Source organism: Protomyctophum parallelum (genome assembly GCF_964188405.1).
Source record: "Protomyctophum parallelum genome assembly, chromosome: 19".
Lineage (NCBI taxonomy): Eukaryota > Metazoa > Chordata > Actinopteri > Myctophiformes > Myctophidae > Protomyctophum > Protomyctophum parallelum.
In genome coordinates, this window is record NC_139717.1 from 42177935 (window position 1) to 42200632 (window position 22698).

General features: G+C 44.0%; 1 protein-coding gene across 1 annotated transcript; it reads right to left on the reverse strand.

Annotated features, from left to right (window-relative positions):
- Window positions 1-322: 322 nt before the first annotated feature.
- On the reverse strand, window positions 323-2244 carry LOC310876517 (homeobox protein OTX2-like; the record flags this gene model as incomplete). The annotated part of the gene is made up of 3 exons (XM_083790077.1): window positions 323-979; window positions 1445-1596; window positions 2151-2244. 3 exons carry the CDS (start codon window positions 2242-2244, stop codon window positions 323-325), a joined length of 903 nt encoding a protein of 300 aa, XP_083646203.1.
- Between the last annotated feature and the right edge of the window lie 20454 nt (window positions 2245-22698).

The following is a 22698-nucleotide window of genomic DNA, read 5'->3' on the forward strand; positions in this document are numbered from 1 at the left end:
CGCGGACACAATGAATCAAATGGCATAATAAGGAGCTTACACAGACATTCCACTTTGCTGAAGCTGGCTAATATAGTGGCTATATAGCTCTCTTTCTTGGTCATTTTCTTCCTGGCTAAAACGATTTGCTCCATAGTGATCAAAGTTCAGGAGAGTTCACTCTGAATGTTCAATAAGTTAACCCAACAGGTGAAAGCCCGAGGAAGAGGTAGACCTATTTGGGGATTTAGTCGTAAAACCCCAGAACTCGTTGTATTTATTTTTTTTACGAAACAGCACCCAACGTATAGTGAGGGATATAGTCTTGAGTTAGGCTGCAAGATCACAACACCTGGAATTTCCACGACGTGGCCTGGTCCTTATAATCCAAACAGTCCGCGTTGAAGTTGAGTTTCCAAGAGGCTGCGGTTTGGTCCTTATAGTCCAGGCAGTCCGCCGCGCCACTGAAGCCCAGTCCCGCCGCTCCGTAGGCCGACGCGGAGAGCGAGGACGCCGGGTTGAGGTGGCCGGAGACCCCGGTGCTCCCCATGGGGCTCATCGCGGAGCCGGAGAGCTGATGGTGGTGCATCGGGGAAAGGTACGAGCCGCAGTCCATCCCTCCGAAGTAGGAGCCCGAGGAGGCCGAGTATCCCTGGTGGTTGTAGCCCGACGCCTGGGTGTAGGTCATGGGGTAGGAGCGCTGCATGCACGACGAGGAAGAGGTGGTGGACAGCGGATCCGACAGCGGGGAGATGGACGCGGGGCTCCAGATGGACGACGGGGGCGCCGCGCCGGCGGTGCTGCTCACGGGCGGCAAGGAGGTGCTCAGCGGCGGCGTGAACTGGCCGCTGGCGCCGCTCTCGGAGCTCCCCTCTCCTCCTCCGACGGGAGAGGCTTTCTTCTTCACCGGCCTCGGGGCGCTGCTCTTGTTCTGCGGCGCGCCGCTCTGGGCCTGTTGGGCCTGCTGGCGACACTTGGCCCTCCTGTTCTTGAACCACACCTGCAAAGACATGATTTTATGATTAATTATTTAACTGTCGTATTGTATAGATAAATAACACGTACAATAAATCAGAAATATTATCTACTTGCATTATTATTACACATCTAAATTAGGATGTGATGTTGAGATTCGTCTAGAGGATATATAGTTATATAGGCCGTCTGTCACACCTCATGTCTCTTGAGTGAGAGTCTCAGCCATATAATTAAGAAGAATGAATGACACATGCACACAACAGTAGTAGCTGTGTGTGTGTGTGTGTGTGTGTGTGTGTGTGTGTGTGTGTGTGTGTGTGTGTGTGTGTGTGTGTGTGTGTGTGTGTGTGTGTGTGTGTGTGTGTGTGTGTGTGTGTGTGTGTGTGTGTGTGTGTGTGTGTGTGTGTGTGTGTGTGTGTGTGTGTGTGTGTGTGTGTGTGTGTGTGTGTGTGTGTGTGTGCAACCAGATGATTGATGAGACACCCACCTGAACTCTGGACTCAGGCAGGTTGATCTTCAAGGCCACTTCCTCTCTCATGAAGATGTCAGGGTATCGCGTCTTGGAGAACAGGTTCTCCAAGATGTCGAGCTGCCCCCGCGTGAAAGTCGTCCGCTCTCGCCTCTGTTTCCGAGGAGTCGCTGCGTGAATTCAGGGGGAAAACAAACATGAATATACTGTATCATTCAACCAGTCCAATACTGTATATATACCCACTTTATTTCATTATCTCTAAATGTCGTTCTTAATTTATTTCTTTATAACTTTGGCTATAACTTATATAGCCAACATACTATAAATGTAAGGTGTAAAATAACCTATACCGTCCACGGCCATTTTAAATTTAATTATATGTCTACTTTTGGCCACAGTTTGTGATTGATTATGATTTACAAAGGGATAGACGACTATACGAAACAAATTAGCGCAACAGTCTGTTATGTAAATGAAAGGCTATATAACAGCCTGTTTTGTGTACGCAGAAACAGAAAAGGCTTATTTAGACATGAATGTTACACATTGACGTTTCGTAAATTCCAATAGCCGATCAAAATAAACCACAAGTATACCTTTAACCAAGTTTAACGAATACAAACATAATAGTAAAAAACTAAACTAAACTCACAAAAACTACAAGTTTACATTGCCAATAGTTCTCGCCTCGCGGTCTATATGTTTGAAGCAGCTTACTTACATGGATATCCGACGGAGGGATGCAGCAGGTCCATGCCGGTAGACAGACTCAGACCGTTGACGCTGTACGGAGATTGTTTCAGATACGACATCATGGTAGCGTCCGTATTCGATGAGCGACAATTAACTATAAACCAAAAGAAAAGAATAAGAAATCCTCTTCTTAAAAAACCCCAATCCTGTCGTATATATGTCTCTCTCTAGCTCAGTAGCTCGCTCTCTCTCTCTCTCTCCTGTATTTGCCCAGAGTAGACCTGAGGACACAGACAGCCAGTCAGAGCAGAGCAGAGCAGAGGAGGGATATGTGTTGAGATGAGTATTATAGTCCCCGGTGGGTTTGTTGTTGCTGACTGCGTGCGCTCTTTACGCACGGCTCTTAAAGAGGAGCGGAGACCCCCAGCTGGCCTTGAGGCTCTGTCTGTCTGACAAACGTTTACGCCCCCCCTCCCCCCCCCCCCCTCCCCACACACACCCACCCCCACCCGCCTCCTCTCTCTCTCTCTCTCTCTCTCTGACTCTCTCTCTCTCTTTCTCATATACGCGCGCGCATGCATTCACACACACACACACACACACACACACACACACACACACACACACACACACACACACACACACACACATACACACACACACACACACACACACTCCCCAACGAAAACAAAACATTGTCGTTAAAATGCGCACACTCATCGCCCCCCCCCCCTACACACACACACACACACACACACACACACACACACACACACACACACACACACACACACACACACACACGCAGGCACCCCAATTAGCATATACCCACAGGTTTAAGAGTAACTAAATAGACAGCTGATTGGGGGTCCATTTGCAGAGACAAAGGCCACTGTTGACCGATAAGTAATGCTGATAACAAAAGAACCTTTAGGGGGAACACGGACACACAAAAGACGCAAGACTGCCAACTCAGAGCTCATTCAAATATACAACGAGCGCCATCTTCATTTTCTATTGCGCGCTTTTGTTGCATGGCGGGCTAAAATAAAACAAAAAACTCTTGCACATTCAAATGTAACAGAGTTAAATTCGCGAACGACAAAATGTAGCAAATGGAATAATGAGAGAGGGAAACCTCGAGGAATCCATTCCCCCAGAAGGTGTGTGTGTTTACCTATTCGTTATTGATAGGCCATTTAGGCTAGTGTAGTGTCTGTCAGCCAGGGTGATTTCCACTAATGAATTGCCCCCGCCCGGTAATTAGATTTAAGTGGTGCAGACACTCGAAAAGTGTTGATTAGAAAACGCTTAGGCTAATCTTAATTTAAACAAACAGAAGATCACCTGGAATCTCTCCCCCCCTCTCTCTCTCCAGCAGTTCAAATTGCAACGATGATGAACGTCTGAACAAACCGTTATTGTTTTGTGCTACACACATTTAGGACCTGGGTATTTTCTTAACAGGAATTCCCATTGAAATGGTCAAATTTCCCAACCTTCTGACAGTTTATTAGGCAGTAGGCCTATACAATATATATATATATATATATATATATATATATATATATATAAATATTGCCCCATAATAATAGGGCTGACCCTAAATAACTCAAGGTTATACGAATTATTATAAATGTATTACGCTACTATGGTTTTGCTGTCTTAATATGTTATAAGGCTAAACGTATGACTTTATTTTTCTCTCTCCACCTACCTGTGGAATATATTGCAGTTGAAGCCGGCGGGGGGGTCCTTATAATTACATGTGTCTAAAACCAGTGGTTCCCAATTTATTCCAAAACAGAAATTAGAATTAGATATTCGTCCGGACCCAAACTAGTGAAAATATAGCATGCAGATATACAAGCTTCTAGATCGGTATAGTGTCCATGCACTACTAAATATTTGATCTAATTTTATTTTTTCTGATTTTTCTTTCATTTCTTCATGACATTTATATGCTACTGAAACAAATCATTAGATTGTGTCATTAATTCATGAAAAGATTAACTTTTTTGGTAATGTTTTTTGAAAATGTTTTGAAATAGGCCTATAATAATAATGATTAAAAAACAAAAACAAAAAAACATTGGGACCCATAGAAATGTGCCCGCGACCCACAAATGGGTCCCGACCCACTGTTTGGGAAACAGTGGTCTAAACTGTCTTTTCTGCAGCTGTACACCTCTATAACGTTCTTATACAGCCAATAACGGACACGATGCTATTCTTCTAGTTTTTATACAGCCAATAAGCAATAACGGACACTATGCTATTCTTCTCAATCTGTCACCCCCATCGACCCCCCCCCCACCACCACCACCACCACCACCAACCCCACACACATGTAGTATCCGTTCAATAATATTAATGATAATGATAATAATAATTACCCTCCCTGACCAACAACGATTAATTAATTAATTATTGGCTACAAGTTTCTTCTTGTGTAAGAAGAAATTATAACGAGATAATCCGGACGGCACGCGCTGTGGGTGATTACAGGACGCGCTCCTCCGCATGCAGCATTCGGGGGCCCAGATTAATTTTCTGCGTCACGAAAATAAAACAAAGGCTGTCATTGTGTTTATGGGACCAGCTGACTGCCAGACAGACCCCAACCCCCCTCCCTCCCAATAACCCCCCCCCCCCCACACACACACACACACACACACACACACACACACACACACACACACACACACACCAACCCACTACTCACTCCACTATACTCACTTTCCCAAACTGACATTGTATATAAGTTCGCAGTGAGGTTATTATCATCATCATATTTATTATTATTATTATTATTATTAAAGACCTAATTATGTGTTATTATGAGGGAAGGTTAAATCAGTGTATATATAGTTTGAATTGAATGCCTATAGTTACATTTTTATCATGTAATAAGTAGGCAATTGAAAGCAAAGGTCAATCACTGATCTTTTTATTAATATTATTATTATTCTCGTTATATTATTACTTATTATTGGTGTTGTTTTAGGTTTTCTTTCTTGCTGATGCTATCTAACTAAATAATTTTATTTACTTCAATAAATGTATGGGCTACTGTACCTGTATCTGTTTTTCTCAATTTGTCATATGGCTTTCAGCCAAACCAAATACCAGTAAAGACACCACATTAGGTTAAAGCTATACTCTGTCCTGCATTATAGAGTATATAAATTAGGGTCTGGGGATTAGTAAATAAATACGTACACCTCCGTAGGCTGCTTTTTATATGTTGGGGCCTGATACCACTTTGCAGAGACATGCAGTGACAACGGGGGAATTGGTGGTGGTGGCGGGGGGGGGGGGGGGGGGTCATCTTTAAGCACGCCCAATTATGCTGTGGTATTTCGGTCACAAAGTCTCGAATAGCATTCAGTCTGTATATTGAGACATGACATATCTATCTATCCAGGATAATGACAATAATGCTGAAAGTAATTTGGAGGTGTTACTTGCCTTTGAAATGTCCTTTTTTTTCTAGGATCGAGTCAGATATCCTCACTTGATCAGTTTCCTTCGGGATAGATATGCAGTGTATAGGTCACACGTCCCTTTCAGAGGCCGTGAATATTATTGGTCATGATGCTCAATATGCAGAGAGAGAGAGAGAGAGAGAGAGAGAGGTTTAACCCATTCTGAACGGGCACCCATTTTAGTGTCAGCATCATGTTATGCTTTAGCTATTGAAAAATAGCAGATCTACAAGCTCATATCGCGCCACCGAGTGGCGCGATACGAGCTTGTAGGTCTGCTATTTTTTGAAAAATCGAAGAACGACTGACATTTTTAGAATCTGATCTCAGGTGAGAATGGGTTAATCAGACCAGTGTGTGTCCAGTGGAAACCTTGTGTGAATCTGATCTCAGGTCAGAATGGTTTAAGTGGAATGGAATCTCAACAGCCAATGGAATTGGTGAAGATATGACAGCCAGAGCAGAGGTGTGAACGCATGTAATATTTGCAAAAGGAGGAGAGTCAAAGCAGCCTTTTGGCTTGTTGTGCCAAGTCTGTAATGTATTCCTTAATTGCACAACAACATCCGTGCAGTCGGAGCCTGGAGCTCCATGGAGCATTTAGTTTGACAAATCCTTCTGTGTAATACACACCCGGCTCATCATTAAATATATCTAGACTAAATATGAAATAGACCTATAGCTGTGTGTGTGTGTGTGTGTGTGTGTGTGTGTGTGTGTGTGTGTTTAGTTGGAAAACTACTGAACAAGCACAAATAAATGAATACAAGTATAACGGTTTTGGCACAGGCCTGCATGCCTTTTATAAAAACAATCTGTCACGGTTAAATCTGTCAAGGAGATTAATAAAAGTCTCTCTCTCTCTCTCTCTCTCTCTCCCTCTCTCTCTCTCTTCCCTCCCCCCCCCCATATCTCTCTCTCGCAGTGGTAAAAAGCCTCTAATTGATTCTGTTTGTATACTTTCATACATTGGAAGTTTTCGGTTGGGTCTACTAATTCATGATTATTTATCTCTATTAATAGTTAATAGTGCGGTTATATGGGATATTGCTCCTTAGGTGGCGTATATACTCATTATTCTGCACACTTACTCCCTCCCCTCCCCCTTTCCATCCTCCCTAATTCTCTCCATCCTCCAGATTCTCTCCATCCTCCAGATTCTTTCCATCATCCTCCCACTTTTCCGTCCAGCAGGCAGGTTGCATGCAGTTTGGGGGATTACCGGCTGGATGTGATTATCGAGCAAGCTAATTGTAAAGTGCTCTTTTTACTGTGCTGTGCTGTGTTCCAGCAGCTCAAAGATGAATTGCATTCATCATATCAAGCTATAGCTTGATGCACAGAAGCACACCCTTCTTTTTCATACAGTGTAAAAGTGTAACAACCGGTAGGTTGTTACACCAGCACTATATGGTTACACACTTCAGTGGGACAGTGTGTGGGAGTGTGACGTGAGTGTGCTGTGAACAAAAGCCAATGGGCTTGTTAGACATGCGTCTAAATCAATATGAGACTAGACTTCCAGTCTTTCTTTGCCTTTTCAAGTTCCTTTTATGAATGACAAGAATACACTATATATAGGCTATGGACAAATATTCACACTGACGGAGAACAATCCACTGAATGTTGTACATTTTAATTGTAATGTTATTTTTTATAATAAATAAAATGCCCTTCATTAGCCTGCCAAACATGCTGCTGTGATCGGAGGTATAGCTAATTACCCTCTTGCACATGATCAAACAAACAAACAAATAACCTAACAACTATTCCCTCGTCTTATCCCACAGCTGTTCTTCGCTCTCTCTGGGGGCTTTTCATCTCCTCCTCTGATATATAATTCGTCTGAAAAATATCTAATAGTCCCCGGGGAGCGCTTGAGCTAAACGGGGCCTGTGATTGTAAAAAGGTGAACACTCTTCTTGTTAATGTCTGTGACAATCTGCCCCCCCCCCATGTCCCCGTGTCGTGTCCCCTGCATGTCCCAGGGCCAATTGTAAGAGTCACGGTTTCTCCTGCTGTTTAGAGAGACGGATTGAACACTTAAGAATCGTGGGACTGAGATATGACTCGCAATGCTCTCTATAGATATAGGCATGAGAATTTCTTTTTACATATACACAATATTCTATGCTGTATTAAATGTATAGTGCAATAATTATTCCCTATCGCATGCTATTATTTAAGTCGCTGTAATTAATTTTCATTGTGGAATTCGTCATTCTATTAATAGGCCTACTTATGATTTCTCCCCTGATTATAATAATAAGGGTTTCTATTTTTAAACGGCATTAAAGCACTCCATAAGTATTGTGTAATAATTGAATCCTTTGTTTGTGCCACTGCACCTCAAGGTCAAATCAATGACATGGCCCACTCAACTGCCCCCATCTGTCACACTTACTGTAGGCCTAGTATGTATACGCACGGACGCACGCACGCACGCACGCACACACAGATAACTATCAAACAACCATGCCATCTGCATTGGTGGATTTATTGATAGCTAGTGGCTATCGTACTAGTATTGACTGCCATAAGCTCTACGGCGAGTAACAAGGCGTAGCGTAGCGTCCACGTTTATCAATTATGACAAAAGCCTGAACAGGTGTTTATATACTGTAAAATCCTGAATGTCAATTCAACTCTGGGAGTGTAAATTACACCATACTATACCTTGTCCTTGGGTCAAATTGACCGTTATAGCATTTTACAGTAAGTTACTATAACTGTCATTTCTGTTAGGAAAGACCAGTTGCTGTTTGAAGGTAATGAATGAAAACTATAGTGTGTTAAACTCTCAAGCTCATCCTCTATGACAGTGATTCTCAAACTATCAGGCATTTAGCTGGGGACTCCCTAAGGACCACAAAAGTATCCTTGAGCAAGACATCGATTGAACCCCTAACTGCTCCCGATCAGGTGTCCTGTTGTCGGTGTGAATGATTCAATGTTTTATACATATTATGTTGTATTTAGGTTAAAGGTGTTTTAGAAAAGGAACTTTTGCTAAGCCAAGTATTTAATCCAATACTAAATATTAATTGCTGCGTTGTAATAATGATAATCAGTATTTATTTGTTTAAAGAGTGCTTGACTCAGCATTAGTATTATGAAGAATAAAAACAGTGAAATGCCACGATTAACATCATAGTATGTTGAACATACTAGCCAGTTATCAACTCATAAAGCGATTATGAGTTACCATACCTTACGCTACTTATTTAGATATCCGTTGTTGAACGGTACATATATATTCTTTTTACACATTCATTGTTGAAAAATCAAAAACGCATACAGACTCTAAACCTGGTACTTTTATTCATGTCAAGGACCTGCGGAAATACTTTTTGCCAGGGACCCCCTGCATGGGATAATAGTTAAAATGTGCAGCAGCAAGTTTTTCATGAAACCTATTCTTTGAGTGCAGATTGTTCCTTTGATCATGCAGTAGGCTATATTTACCCAGATATACCCACTGTTCGGTTGGCGCAGCAGTCTAGAGTATACATAACCCCTTCATATATCCACTGATGATATTATATTCATGCCTATATATATTCACTGGTTTATTTAAATGTATTTAAGTTTCATATTATTCCTTTCTCTTTGAGTCTATTAGTGTTAATGACCAGGCAGTGTCCTCCTACCTGGATTTTCCCACAGTGCTCAATAAAACCTTTTATTTCTTATCTTAATTGAGATACATGCACTGCAAACTCTGGAGTGTTTACGTAACCGTAAGGGACCCTTTAAGGGTCCACATCTGCACTCTCAGAGTTAGAACACTGTAGACTTTGCGGTGCACACACAGCACACCCTTGTGAGCAGTCTGCATGGGGAGGAGGACAGGAGTATTGGAGTGTGTTGTTCCTGCTGGTACCTCGTTAACCTCCCATGGCCTGTGGCCACTGTTACCCCGCCTGAGGAGAAGCCCTTAGAGCTGGGTATCGGTCAGCAGGGATCGCCCCCCCCGCCCAGCGAACCCCGGGGAGCCCCGGACCCCCGCCGAGAGAGGGGAGGGAGGGAGGTGGGGCGGAGGAGGGACAAACAAAAACACAACCTGGCATCCCCACTGCAAACAGCCCACCTACTGACAGCCAGCATCTGGACCGCAGCACAGCCTCCATTCACATTCTGAAGAGACCGCGCGCACGCACGCACGCACGCACGCACGCACGCACGCGCGCGCGCGCACACACACACACACACACACACACACACACACACACACACACACACACACACACACACACACACACACACACACACACAATTGCATGTTCACACTTCACACACTGTACGGTACATGTGCACAACTTAGATATTGCCTGCATGTCACTTGAGCCTTTGACTTGTACATGTACACATGCGTTGGCTGAAATTGGTTCACGAGAGATGTGTATGCAAAACTAATGCTGTATAGCCGCGATTCCCAACCTGTGGCCCAGGGCCCACTGGTGGGCCATTGTGATATTGCAAGTGGGCCCCGCAAATAATTGGCAAAACAGTGCTGGAAGAAAATGTGATATGATGCCAACACACAATCTAAATTTGCCTGCTGTCATGGTGGATTTCAAGGACAGATATTATGACGTCTATATGGCTCAGTTTAGAACCAAGCAAACTAGATTCTGGGAGATTTTGTTTCCTGGTCTACACCATGTGCTACTCAACTCGCGGCCCGTGGGCCACATGCGGCCTCTGCTTAATGTATCTGTGGCCCGTCATAGTCATGCCAAAAATATAATATAGTTATTTTCATTGTTTTGATTTTGAACAAGATTGTATGTATAGTATTGTTTGTTCCGAGAGAAATGATATAGGCTGGCAGTTTTTCTGCTGTGTTTCTGTTTTTCCTTTTCCCTATATGGTCTGGCGTGGGCGTGTGGCTTGCTGCCTGGGCGGTGACGTTCCATCAACCTCCTGTGGAACTGCACACCTTGGGGTCATCTCCTCATCAAGCCCAGCCAGGGGGGCAGTCAGCCAGATATTTCGTGAAGCCTCATTTGAAATCGGTAGTTCATATAATGGCCTGTTGTGGCGCTGGACTGGACCCAAAAAGCCCCATAGCCCCATAGAGGCCCATGTATTTTGGCCCAACTTCACCTAGACTGTATTACCTTAATAAACATGGTCATGAATACTTTCTTCTTCCAGTCACTAGTTTAAAGTCTCATTTCTAATGTCATAATATTCTTTTTGGAAAATTATGGTCCCATTAATTAAAAAAATGACCATAAAGTCGCGTATGTTCTGAGGGGCGTGGCTACCGTTACAGTCTATGATCGGGATTCCCTTCCCACTCAAGAGTCTTCTCCTCCCACTCGAGTCAAAATAAAAACCAACTGAGAAGAAGGGGGGAAGTCCCGCCTCGTTGTCTGGGCAGCCAATGACCAGCTGGTACAAAACGGAGCCAGCCAATGGCCAGCTGGTACCAAAAGATGGCGACTTACATCAGGAATTAGCATATCATTACAGGCTTCATTTTACGTTCATGTTAGACCCGGGGAACGCTTTGTCCATATTTTTTACAGTCTATGAGCCCAGCTGATAAAAACCCTGGCTCTTCACTCCAGCCCTCGTCAGTTTGTCAGTTGCCGATCGGTAAAGTCACTGTGCCTCTGAGCTCTATGTTTTTTGCTTGCGATCAACCTAATTCTAATTCCTTGTCTCCTTGTGCCCCCAGGGTTCTACGCCTGCTGCCGACCAGCCCAACATGTAAGCCCCCAAGCCTATTTTTGCTTTTCATCTGTTTCGTGAATTAAGGTTTAATAAATACCTGAGTTTGTATCCAGCTGGTTCTAAGTTCTGCTTTTGGGTCATATTATACACAACCCTAAGATGATGTCAGCGTATTAACCCCAGAGTATTAACCCCTTACTCATTTATTCACCTGTGATAATCTGTTCATTATGTTCTCATCATAATTTTGTGAATGAAGACTCATTTTGTAACTTCATTAATCACAATGTCTTTTGTTCATTGAGGTTATAGGCCTTACAGATGGAAATGTGGCTTTCTACTGTGTGTTTCTAGTTTTAGATTAGTCGTGTAGTCTGTTACAAAATGAAATTGTGAACGTTTCAAAATGAATACTGACATTTTGCAGCCCTTTTTGCTGAATTTTGCTGAGTGGTCCCTGAGCCATCTTAAATTGAGTAGCCCTGCTCTACACAGTAAACTCAGACAGACAGACAGACAGACAGACAGACAGACAGACAGACAGACAGACAGAAAAAGGGACATGAAGAGGCAGAAAATGAGAGTGAGAGGAGGGGAGTTGGTAAAGTTAATCCTACCGAGGTCCGGCTCGCCGGAGTGACACTGAAAAACAGTTTTTCTTTTCTCCTCAAATTTGCTCTCCCCCTCTCGTCCCCCAGTCCTCCCGTGCCTCTCGCTACCTCTCTGTCTCCTTATCCTTTTTAATTAGAGGGGCTATTCTGCTGCAGAGAGGGCCTTAATCCCCAACTGACCAACAATGTAAAAAGCCAGCCTTTGAACAGCCGACCTGCACCCCTCAGCCGACCCCCCCCCACCACCCACCCACCCGCCAGTCACCGCACGCTGTCCAAACACTCCGCCACTCCCACCATTGGGGAAAACCAAAGATTTTCCATCTTTTCCAGCCTCATTGGGGAGTTGGGAGGGTGTAGGGCGGAAAAAGTCTTTGAAAGAGTACTTCATCCATCGAAGTTTTCCTGACGCTTTTGACGAAGGCCAGAGGTCAAACGTTATAGGTTTGATGGACACTGAAGCAAGCGAGCGGCATTTCTAAAGACTTCACACGGATTGAGGAGAGCTGGATATCGTAGTGCGGTTCTGTTTAGCAGTTATTTCCTTTTTTAAAGGATCCCTATTCTGGGTGTGAAAATGCAGCAAAAACTATACTTAAGTCAACTAAGTATAAGTATGTATTTATTTTAGATTTTCAAATGTGCCAAAAACAAGGATGAAAGCTTGAAAGTGGTTACAAACAAACAAATCCATCAACATCATTTGAACAGATACAGGTGCAGGTGAAATATAGGGCATGATTCTAAAAAGGAGAAGGGCAAAAGACAGTGTTGTGTAAGACTGCAAATGCCCCTACACTAACCAGGCGAATTTCCATAAGCGTCTTGTGTTGAGATTGCAGAGTCTATTAAGGCTGACCCTTGTTGTTAAAAAGGTCTAGTTAATACATGATTATGTGCATCCATTATTTGTGAAGATAAGCCTGAGGATATTCAGGCTGGAAAAGGGAATGAGATCTTGGTTAAATGAGTCTGATCACTGATAGCGAAACAATAATGTCAACGCTAAAGTCATCAGTCAGTCACCAGCTTAGTTAGTGCATGCAGTGCAGCTATGCTGTGATCACCAGTAATTATTTATAGTCGCTGTTGGGCAAACATCTTTATCTCTGAATCTTTGTTTCACAAATGAATGCTTTTTTGATACTTTGTCCCTTGACAGTGTTGCATAAAAGTAGCGAAAATATATAGACAATCTATACATAAAAGGTCACAATGTTGCTTGTAGAAAATTGTAGAAAATGTGAAAAGGTTAGAAAACCTTCGCCACTTGAAAGTGGTTACGTCTGTCTGGGGGTTTAAAAAATATTGAACAAATGAAAAGTATTAACAAGAGCTTGTAAATGAATAATAACTATATCATAACTATATTCTATAAGATCACAATGTGTCATATCGTGACACATTGTGAGCTTGTATCTGCTATTTTCAAATGGCCCTAACCCTAACCCTTGCACTTTTACAACACCTCTGTTGCATAAGGTTAGCTATTTCCCCATTACTGTATGTGGTCTGCAACATAGTAACATGCATGATGGCTGCCTTCCCAAAATATATTTTTTGTGGAAAAAAACATACCCAGTGAAAACACATGGATAACGGAGGCTGTCAGCTTCTCCTTTAACATAATAACATCATCAAGATTTTATAGCGCTTTAGTCCAAAGCGCTTTAAATTCTTGCTGTTATTTTCAAATAAGTTTAGCTTTATTAGGCCCCATTTACACTGGCAGACAAATCCAGCCTGAATCAGATGTGAGCAACATCCAGATTGGAATCTGATTTGTTTAAATGAGTCATGTGACATGTTAGACTCAATTAAACCAATCGGATTTCAATCTCGATGTGGCACAGATCTGATTCAGGCTAGATTTGTCTGCCAGTGTAAATTAAATCCCTTGGCACTATCACCTCTGCTCACAATATATCCTATCACTGCTATGACGATGACACACAACTGTTTCTATCCACCCAGGTGGAAGAGCGCATCACTGCATGCCTGGCTGACATCTCACAGTGGATGTCTTCCAACCACCTCAAGCTGAACCCAGACAAGACTGAGCTTCTCTTCTTCCCAGATAAGTCCTGCCCTATGCGGGAGCTAACTATTTCCGTAGACAACGTCCTGGTAACGTCTGTCCCAACAGCCAGGAACATTGGTGTTGTCCTGGACAGTCAGCTCTCGTTCAAAACACACATCACAGCTGTCACTTGATCCTGTAGGTTTACACTCTAATAACATACGACGAATTAGACCGTTCCTCACCCAGTCTTGTCAAAACCTGACTATTGTAACTCCCTCCTTACTGGCCTACCGGCATGTGCACTTAAGCCACTCCAACTGATCCAAAATGCCGCAGCTCGCTTGGTCTTCACTCTTCAACCAGCCAAAATTCTCGTCTCCCCCTTCTCCGCTCCCTCCATTGGCTCCCGGCCGCTGCCCGCACAGAATACAAAACTCTGATGCTGGCAGTCAAAGCAACTAAAGGTATGGCTCCCCCATATCTTGCAAGTATGATCGAACAAACCTTCCCGCGCACTCAGATCAGCCAACACAGAGAGGCTGGAAGTACCTTCACTAAAAACGCCGGGACAACGCTCCACACGTTACAAACTCTTCTCCCTTCTGGCTCAAAAACTATGGAATGCACTTCCCATTACAATCAGAACTGCAGCCTCACTCCCAATCTTCCGCCGTAGTCTGAAAACCCACCTTTTCAGACTCCATCATGTCCCGTAGCACTTGCCCTAGCCCCTTAGATAGCACTTCATGTAGACTTAGATAGCATTTTATACAGACTTATAGCATGTTACGTAGACAGCACTAGAATTGCATTTTATGTAGTCATAGCACTTTATAGTATATGTATAGTTTCATTATATAGATATTCCACTGTTATGTTCTTAGCTTACGCATGTTTCATGATAACTACTTTTGGTGTGATATTTTGCCATGCTTTTTGTTCTTGCTTAATGTAAATCGCTCTGGATTAAGAGCCTGCTAAATGCCTAAATTGTAAATTGTAACGGGGCCTTAGATGGCAGATGGAGCAGCAGGGTTCAGACTCATCACAATGAACAAACAACTTGTCAGTGCTGTCACGGCCCAAAAAGTTATGAACCGTTGCTTTAATCCCACAGGGTCGTGTAAAAAAATCAGCTTCCCTCAGCAGACTACTTCTCAAGTGAGTGCAGGCAGTTTTTCCACCAGCCTTTTTTAGTATTTCAAAATATTTTCCAAAATAAAAATATTTGTAGAAATTCCGGAAAGACTGAAACACGCGTGTCATTATCGAAGGGTTGGAGCGCAAAAAGCCTGCATGCGGACGACAAATTGAATTTCTCTCTCAGCACTGTGATGTGCTTTACTGTACTTTCTCATTGGCCGTCGCTCTGCGACTGCAGCGTGGCGCTGTGGCTTGCCGCTGCCTCGTTGCAGAAAGAGAGGCCCGGAACCAGCCAATCCCCTCCGACCTCTCTAATCACAGTCCCGATATTTCCACAGCAAGCAATTAGCATCCCGCTTTTATGTGCGGGAATGGCTGAGGCGAGGGAAGGAGAGTTGCATGCGGGAAAGAGACAGAATGAAACAGCGAGCAGAATAAAAGAGCAATTAAGATGTTGTGGTGAGAGGAGGACAGAGACCAGCGGTCTGTTGCTGTGTGATTTGAGGCTTGTGGACCCGGTAATTAGCCCTTCATTGTGAGATAATGGATTTGGCAAGACTTCCTGATTCCCAGAACCACCCGGACAACCCTACCTATGAGGGGTCAAAGGGCACCATGTGCAGTTTGCCTCCTGAATATTTTATATTTGTATGTGTGTGTGTGTGTGTGTGTGTGCGTGCGCGCATAGTATGTGTGTGAGATTGTGTGTGCGTCTGTGTGAGTGTGTGTGTGTGTGTGTGTATGCGCGCCGTGCGCGTGTATGTGTGTGAGATTGTGTGTGTGTGTGCGTGCAAGTGTGTGTCTGTGTGTGTGTGCAAGTCTATCTATTATTACATTTCAGAGAATTCCACGCCCACAATGCAAATACCGGTTTAAGCACAATGCAAATGTTATCGCAGCTCTGTGCTCAGTTCTGGTCGCCCAGTCATAGACCATGACGTACACAGTATGCACGCTATGCGAATGCAGAAGTGCCGTTCACACCTGTGCTTCCTGGCTGTGATGTCACTGGCGTTACCTCTGTGTCTTCAACCCAGCTGGGTGGGTGTTGCGACTGGCCAATTACAGCGGGGCCTTTCCTTCAAGCAGCAGTCTGTCGCTCCGTGTTGAACGTGAAAGTAAAAGAGCCCTGTTCTGTATTGCATTGAACAAGGGAAAGCACCGACACCGCGGACACCCTTGGACAATCTCTGTCTCTCTTATTCACAGAGAAAAAAGCAACAACATGGAACAACACGGAAACAACACGGTCAATGGCCAAACACAGGTCATTGTGACGCCGTCTGTCTGCCTTCATTCAAAGCGTACGGTTTGTGTGTGTCTCTCACACTCGGACACACGATACCTTCTGAAAAGCAACAACACAGACCGCGTGGCGTAAGATGTGAGCATGCTGCAGGCGTGCGAGATTAGTTCTCAAATACCGTAGCTAAACCTGTGAGACTGCTGGGGGGTCAGAACACATCCGCCTGGGTGACGGCAGACTGCTGGGAGGTCAGATCAACATATGGAATGAATTCTGTACTGGCCATATTTAACCCATTCTGACCTGAGATCAGATTCATACGAGGTTTCCGCCGGGGACACGCTGGTCTGATGAACCCGTTCTGACCTGAGATCAGATTCAAAAAATGTCCGTCGCTCTTCGATTTTTCAAAAATAGCAGACCTACAAGCTCGTATCGCGCCACTCGGTGGCGCGATATGAGCTTGTAGATCTGCTATTTTTAAATAGCTAAAGCATAACATGATGCTGACACCAAAATGGGTGCCCGGTCAGAATGGGATATGGAGCGTGTCTTGAGTATACAGGGTTTGATGAGGTCAGATCAGGAAGGACGGGGGAGGAATCAACATAAGGAATGTCAGATCAGCTCCATATATGGAGATCTAAGGGTTTGAGGTCAGATGTAGATGTAGAGTTTGCTGGCCGGCTCCATATTATATTGTTTCATGTACTTAATTCTGGAACATTTATTTTGTTTGTTTGGCTTGTTTACTGTTGTTAAAAAGGCCTTCACAGCATACTACTATAGTTGCCCACTATACTAGTCCTAGTCGCTATGGATACCACCGAGCCAGACCCCATCACAGAATGCCTGGTTGGAACTCCATATAAAATGGTCCTCAAACGTTTCTTTAAATAACATTTTCATCCACGGCACCCCCAAACTGCATTGTTAAGTTTCGTCATATTAGGTATGTAAATATGCAAATCTTTCCCCCCTAATGTCACAGAGGAAAACTTGAGAGAGAATATCAGTTTCCATTATAGGAACCCCATGCAGGATATCCCTATTCTGGGGGAACGTTGTCAGTTACTGGGAATTCAGAGGTGAAGAAATTCCACAGAAAAGGGAGTTAGATTCTCAAGAAGGCAAAGGTATACCTGATTGTCAGGGCTGATAACGAGCGTGGGTATCGGATGCCCCAGCCAGTGTGATTTCTGGTGTAGACTAGAGGGCCGGATACAAATTTCCCAGCGAACGAAACAGCCGGTGGATCCTATCCTATCCTGTGTGCCTGCCCCCTTCCTCCTCCCCTCCCCGGTAGAATACAGTAGTAGGAGTACACCACATTTCTTATTTTGGTTATTGGTTAGCAAAATTCAAGGTTCACTCCCACTTCTAATGGCAGATTTCCTGACTCGTTTGCCCAGGCTTTATTATTTATTAACAGGACATAGGACAAATGGAATTGGTAGGTTTTCTTGTATATAACTTTTTAATGCTACTGACGTTTGTGTGCAACACTCTTGAAAACAATGTATTGCATTGTGGGTTTGAGCTGTCTTTTTATGTCAATCAATCAAGTCACCTTAATTCAAGTGATAGATATTTTAGGGGCATGTGGTCTACCTGCACAGCCTTTGTGGTGATCTTCTGGTAGATCACAATCTACCTTTAAATTGATATCAGAACATGTGTCAGCTTTAAGCTTATTCACCACAGACAAATGTACGCGAAACTATCCTGCAACCTACCTGCCTACTTTCTGACCATTTCCACATGGAGAACTGCTCTGTCCATCTAAAAGGTGAAGATAGGCTTTTTGTTTTAATGTGTGTCTAGAGTTTGCTCAGGCGTTTTGTTGGGACAGAAAGTGCCAAAACTGTTACTTTCCAGGATTCAAATGCAAAGGTATCAAAGATAGCCAATCTACAAGCTCACAACGCTTATACCGATGCAATGTGTTTTGAGCTTGTTTTGAGCTATTATGCGTCACTTTTGTGTGACACTGTAATTTGATAAATTAGGGCATTAATATATGCGATAACTTAAAGGACCTATAACATAAAATTCAACTTTTTCAATTTCTTTTGTGTTTTTGGGGCTCCCATGTGTGTTTTCTATCCCCACAAATAACCAATTTTGAACAATCAGGCCTTCATATCATATGGGTGTTTTAATGGAAATTGCTCTCAGAAACAGCTCGACTGATTTTGGCCTCATCGTGATGTCATCAATGTCACCCTACTTTGTATAATTCCTAATTTCCTCCTTTTCTTCAGTCTTCAGTTACAAATTTGCATTTCCACTTTGTTTACAATGTCCACCATTGTGTATTTTCCAAGCTGGCATGGAATGGAAACAAGCCTGGTTTTATCTAGCATGAGTATTATAATGACTCAAATATTAAATAATCTGCATATCAGCACCCTCTCCACCTCAGGACAGTGTGGTACTGCAGCTAAAACTGCTTTCAAAGTCCAGAAAGAATTGACAAGGCCTGGTTATATCAGAGTGGTGATTGAGGCTCAAACCATTAGAAATAACTTTGAGGGACATAGACAATATGATTATTAAATATTAAAAGCAGTTTTATAATGCATGTTATTTGCGCTTTAAAACCTAAAATATTGAGGTACATGGTTTCTGCCAAATGGCGACAATATGTTGGAGTCGGCCCTCTTGCTTCTTTCTCCTGGCCTTTCGTTCCTTTCTCTTCCTGCCATCTTTAGAGGAGCCATAATCTGTGAACCTTGAATCATAAGCTCTGGCTAAATCTATGTAATACGGGTAATTCGATGAAGGAGTATTTTTCCTGGTGAGAGGCGAAATCCTGTTGACTATTCAGGGATTGAATCATCCCTAACGGTAATGCCATTACACCAGTGCCACGGATTCCTCTGGAAAACGCTGTTTAATTGCCAGTAACTGGCCATTGTTTGGTGACGGCTCTTCAGTCGGGAAGCGTGTGAAAAAGATGGCCCCCGCAGCATCAGCCAATTGGGACTGCTGAGGGACGGATTTACTCGGGTTCGATGAAGCCCGAGCCTCTGAAAGTGGCAGAGGCGCTGACTTGACTAAAGTGTTGAGGAGTATAAGCGCAGACTAACTCTTTCCTTTTAATGCAGGATTTGTTCAACAATGCGATTTAGGGAGGGTGTCTATTGGAGGCAGACATTTGTTCTTTTTTTGTGAATGGCGGGTGGTTTCCTAAGGATCAAGCCTTGTTGCTCACGTTTATTAGCGAGCGATGCCACAGCTCAGAGCTTGTTACACACCTTCGTTGAGCAGTTGATCCATGTTTGCCTTCGGCGTCTCTACGCATCCTGTGGCTTAAGCCCCCATTCTCTACCTGTACTGAAGGGCTTTCAAGAACAATTGGCTCACCGACACCCACCAGCTTACTCTAAGCCACTAAAAAAAAAAAAAAAAAAAAGAACCTGATCATTTACCTTTAAAAACATGTGCACAAACAGAAGTATTTTCACTTCTACTTAATAATCCGGTTGTCTTTTTGCGATGAGAATTTGCAGAGGTGCACCAGGGGCCAGGGACCTCTCTCTGTGGCCCCCCTGCCGTGGGTCCCCTCCAGAAGGGCCCGTCCTGGAAGATGGAGATTGGAAGTGAGAGGTGTGGCGGCCGTGGCCCGGCCTCCATTGTGAGCCGGTGCCTGGGAGAAGAGCCACGCTGGCAGACCAGACGCTGATTGGGTTTGACACTGCGTCCAGGAGGCGAGAAGAAGCTTTTCTATTGCTCTTTTTTTTCCTCCCTCTCCCGTCCTCTAAAAGTAAAAGAGAGCCTTTGTATATATGATGGGCTCCGCCTTTCTCTTCCCTCTTTCCCTCTGGCGCTCTTCTGGGCCTTCTCACCCTCCTCCTCCATTCTTCTTCTTTCTTTCAACCCTCACTTCGCTCTCCTATATATTGACTCCCGCTACATAAAAAGCAATGGACCTCTCTGTTCTGTGTCCCACTCTGTCTTTGTCCTTGCAAAATGGATCTTCAGTGGGATTTCGCTTGACACAATAAGTTACTGTATGTCCTCAATGCATATGACATAACTTCTAATCCTTTATTGTCACATCACAGGTTTTGCAGGTGTAAAAAAAAGTGTGTGGAATCTTTTTTTTTTTGTATTCACTCATGTAGGAGTATTCATCATGAGTAAATACATAAATATACATACTAAATGTACATTTATACATCATGGTTAAAAGAAATGTCAATGGAATGAGGCCGTTAAAATAGCAGTAGAATTAACAGCTGTATACATAAGGTACAGCAATTGAATAACAACAGATATAGAAATCTGTTACTGATTTAGACTAATAGTAAATATCTGAATATCACCAAACTCTTCTTTCCTACCCTGCCACATACTGAACATACATTCAGGGGTGCATATTTCTGCAGCATAAAGATCCCTAATCACGGGGTGGCGATGACCGAGTGGTTAAGGCGTGTACGGCTCTGATAGAGACTCGAGTCCTCGGTTCGATTCCCGAGCTCGTTGGACCTTTGGTCCTTTGCTGCTTGTCACTCCCCGACTCTCTCCCTGTTCCCTGTGACTCTCCACTGTAACGACATCAAGACAGAAAAGCCCCCCAAAAAATAATCAAAAAAAGAGCACAGTTCCTGAGGCTATACAATCACACTATACATGGCAACTCTTTGCACTGATTCAGTATACAGAACAATTTTTGGGGGGGGGGTTGAGGTTGCAGGAGGGAGTTCACTTCACACTGTTACATTTTGCATGTAGGAATTCAGTGTTGTGAACTGATGCTGTGATGAATAAGTGATGCTGAACTGAATAATGGTCAGTGTGGTTCAGCCTATAGTGCGTGAGTGTGACTTTATCGCCACATAACTTCGGGCACCAAAACGATAGGGAAGTGCTGAACGGCGGCGGATTACAGTAATGAGTCGCACCGTTTAATCTTCGGCGGTAATCGCCAGAGGAGTGCACAACCTTCCCCTTCCCCTCTAATAGAGGCGCTAATGACAGGCTCCATTAGTTTAATATAGGGCCTTTATCGCTGTGGCCTTAGATGACTATAGTGTTTCATTAGTCGTTTCTCATATCTCACTCTGCACCCAGAGGAAACTGTGAAGGGATTAATTTTACGACGGACCCCCTGCCTCCTCCCTGCCTGCCTGCCTGACTCCCCCCTCCTCCTCCTCCTCCTCCTCCTCCTCTTCACTCCTTAACCCCCCCAGCTCTCAGCTCCCAGCCACACAGCCAGGGTCCCCGGGAGGAACGGTGTCTTTGTCGCCCTGCCGTTTCGGAGTTGAGGAACAAGAGCAGTTTAATCCTCATTGTCCGGGAGACTTGGGGAGAGTGAGGGGGGGGACGGGGGACGGGGGTTTGGGGGCCGGTGTGGTGGGGGGCTCGCCGCCTGTAAAATGATCCAACTGGCCGGGGCTAATCTCATCCAAACCCCCCCCCCACAACTACCACACCAGCAGCTACTGCCCCCGACCCCAACCTGAGCCCCTCATGCACCGCCATAATGCCACACTCAGCTGCATGCACTCTAGTCTTACGCGCACAGGCGGGGACACGCACGCACACATGCACACACACACACACACACACACACACACACACACACGTCCTTCCTTCCAAAGAAAATGAAACAGGCGGAGAAACAGGCGGCGAAGAGACAGGTGTGTTCTTTTAAATAGTCATATCTTGAAGTTGTCAACATATACGCACGCACGCACGCACGCACGCACGCACGCACGCACGCACGCACGCACGCACGCACGCACACACACACACACACACACACAGGGATAATCTGATTCATAGTTCTAGTATCAGAGGTTTAGCGGTGTATGTTTAAGTGGTTTTAGCTTAATCACCTATAAACTGATCCCAGTATCATACTGGAGATCCACAGTTACAGTACATATATCCTTCCCACATGCAGTCGCACAGTCCACAGTCACCACATGGTCACACAGACAAATCCTCATCATAATTTAACCCTGAGGGTATAAGGATAAGACTCATAAGGACCTATTTGTACACTCACAGAGACTTTAATTGACAGCTCTATAGTCTAGAGCTATAAGTCTGACTTCGCCGCTGTCGGACTGTTCCTTTTTTCATTGTTATTATTTTAAAAGGGTATCTTTGAAAAACAAAGACTATAGGACTTGCACACTGTCAGAAACCTGCTCTTTATTAAGTCGATTTATAGATACACCTCCAGTGTGAAGGTCATGGAGATGCAGCCCTTTTGGCTGCACAGGTAAACCTAAACCCCAAAGACACTCCCATCACAACCATATCAGACCCACCCTAGTATACTGTACATTTAAAAAGTGTTTGCAATCCCATTCACAAAATACATAGTTTTTCTCTGTGTCATGGCATCACTAAATATTGTG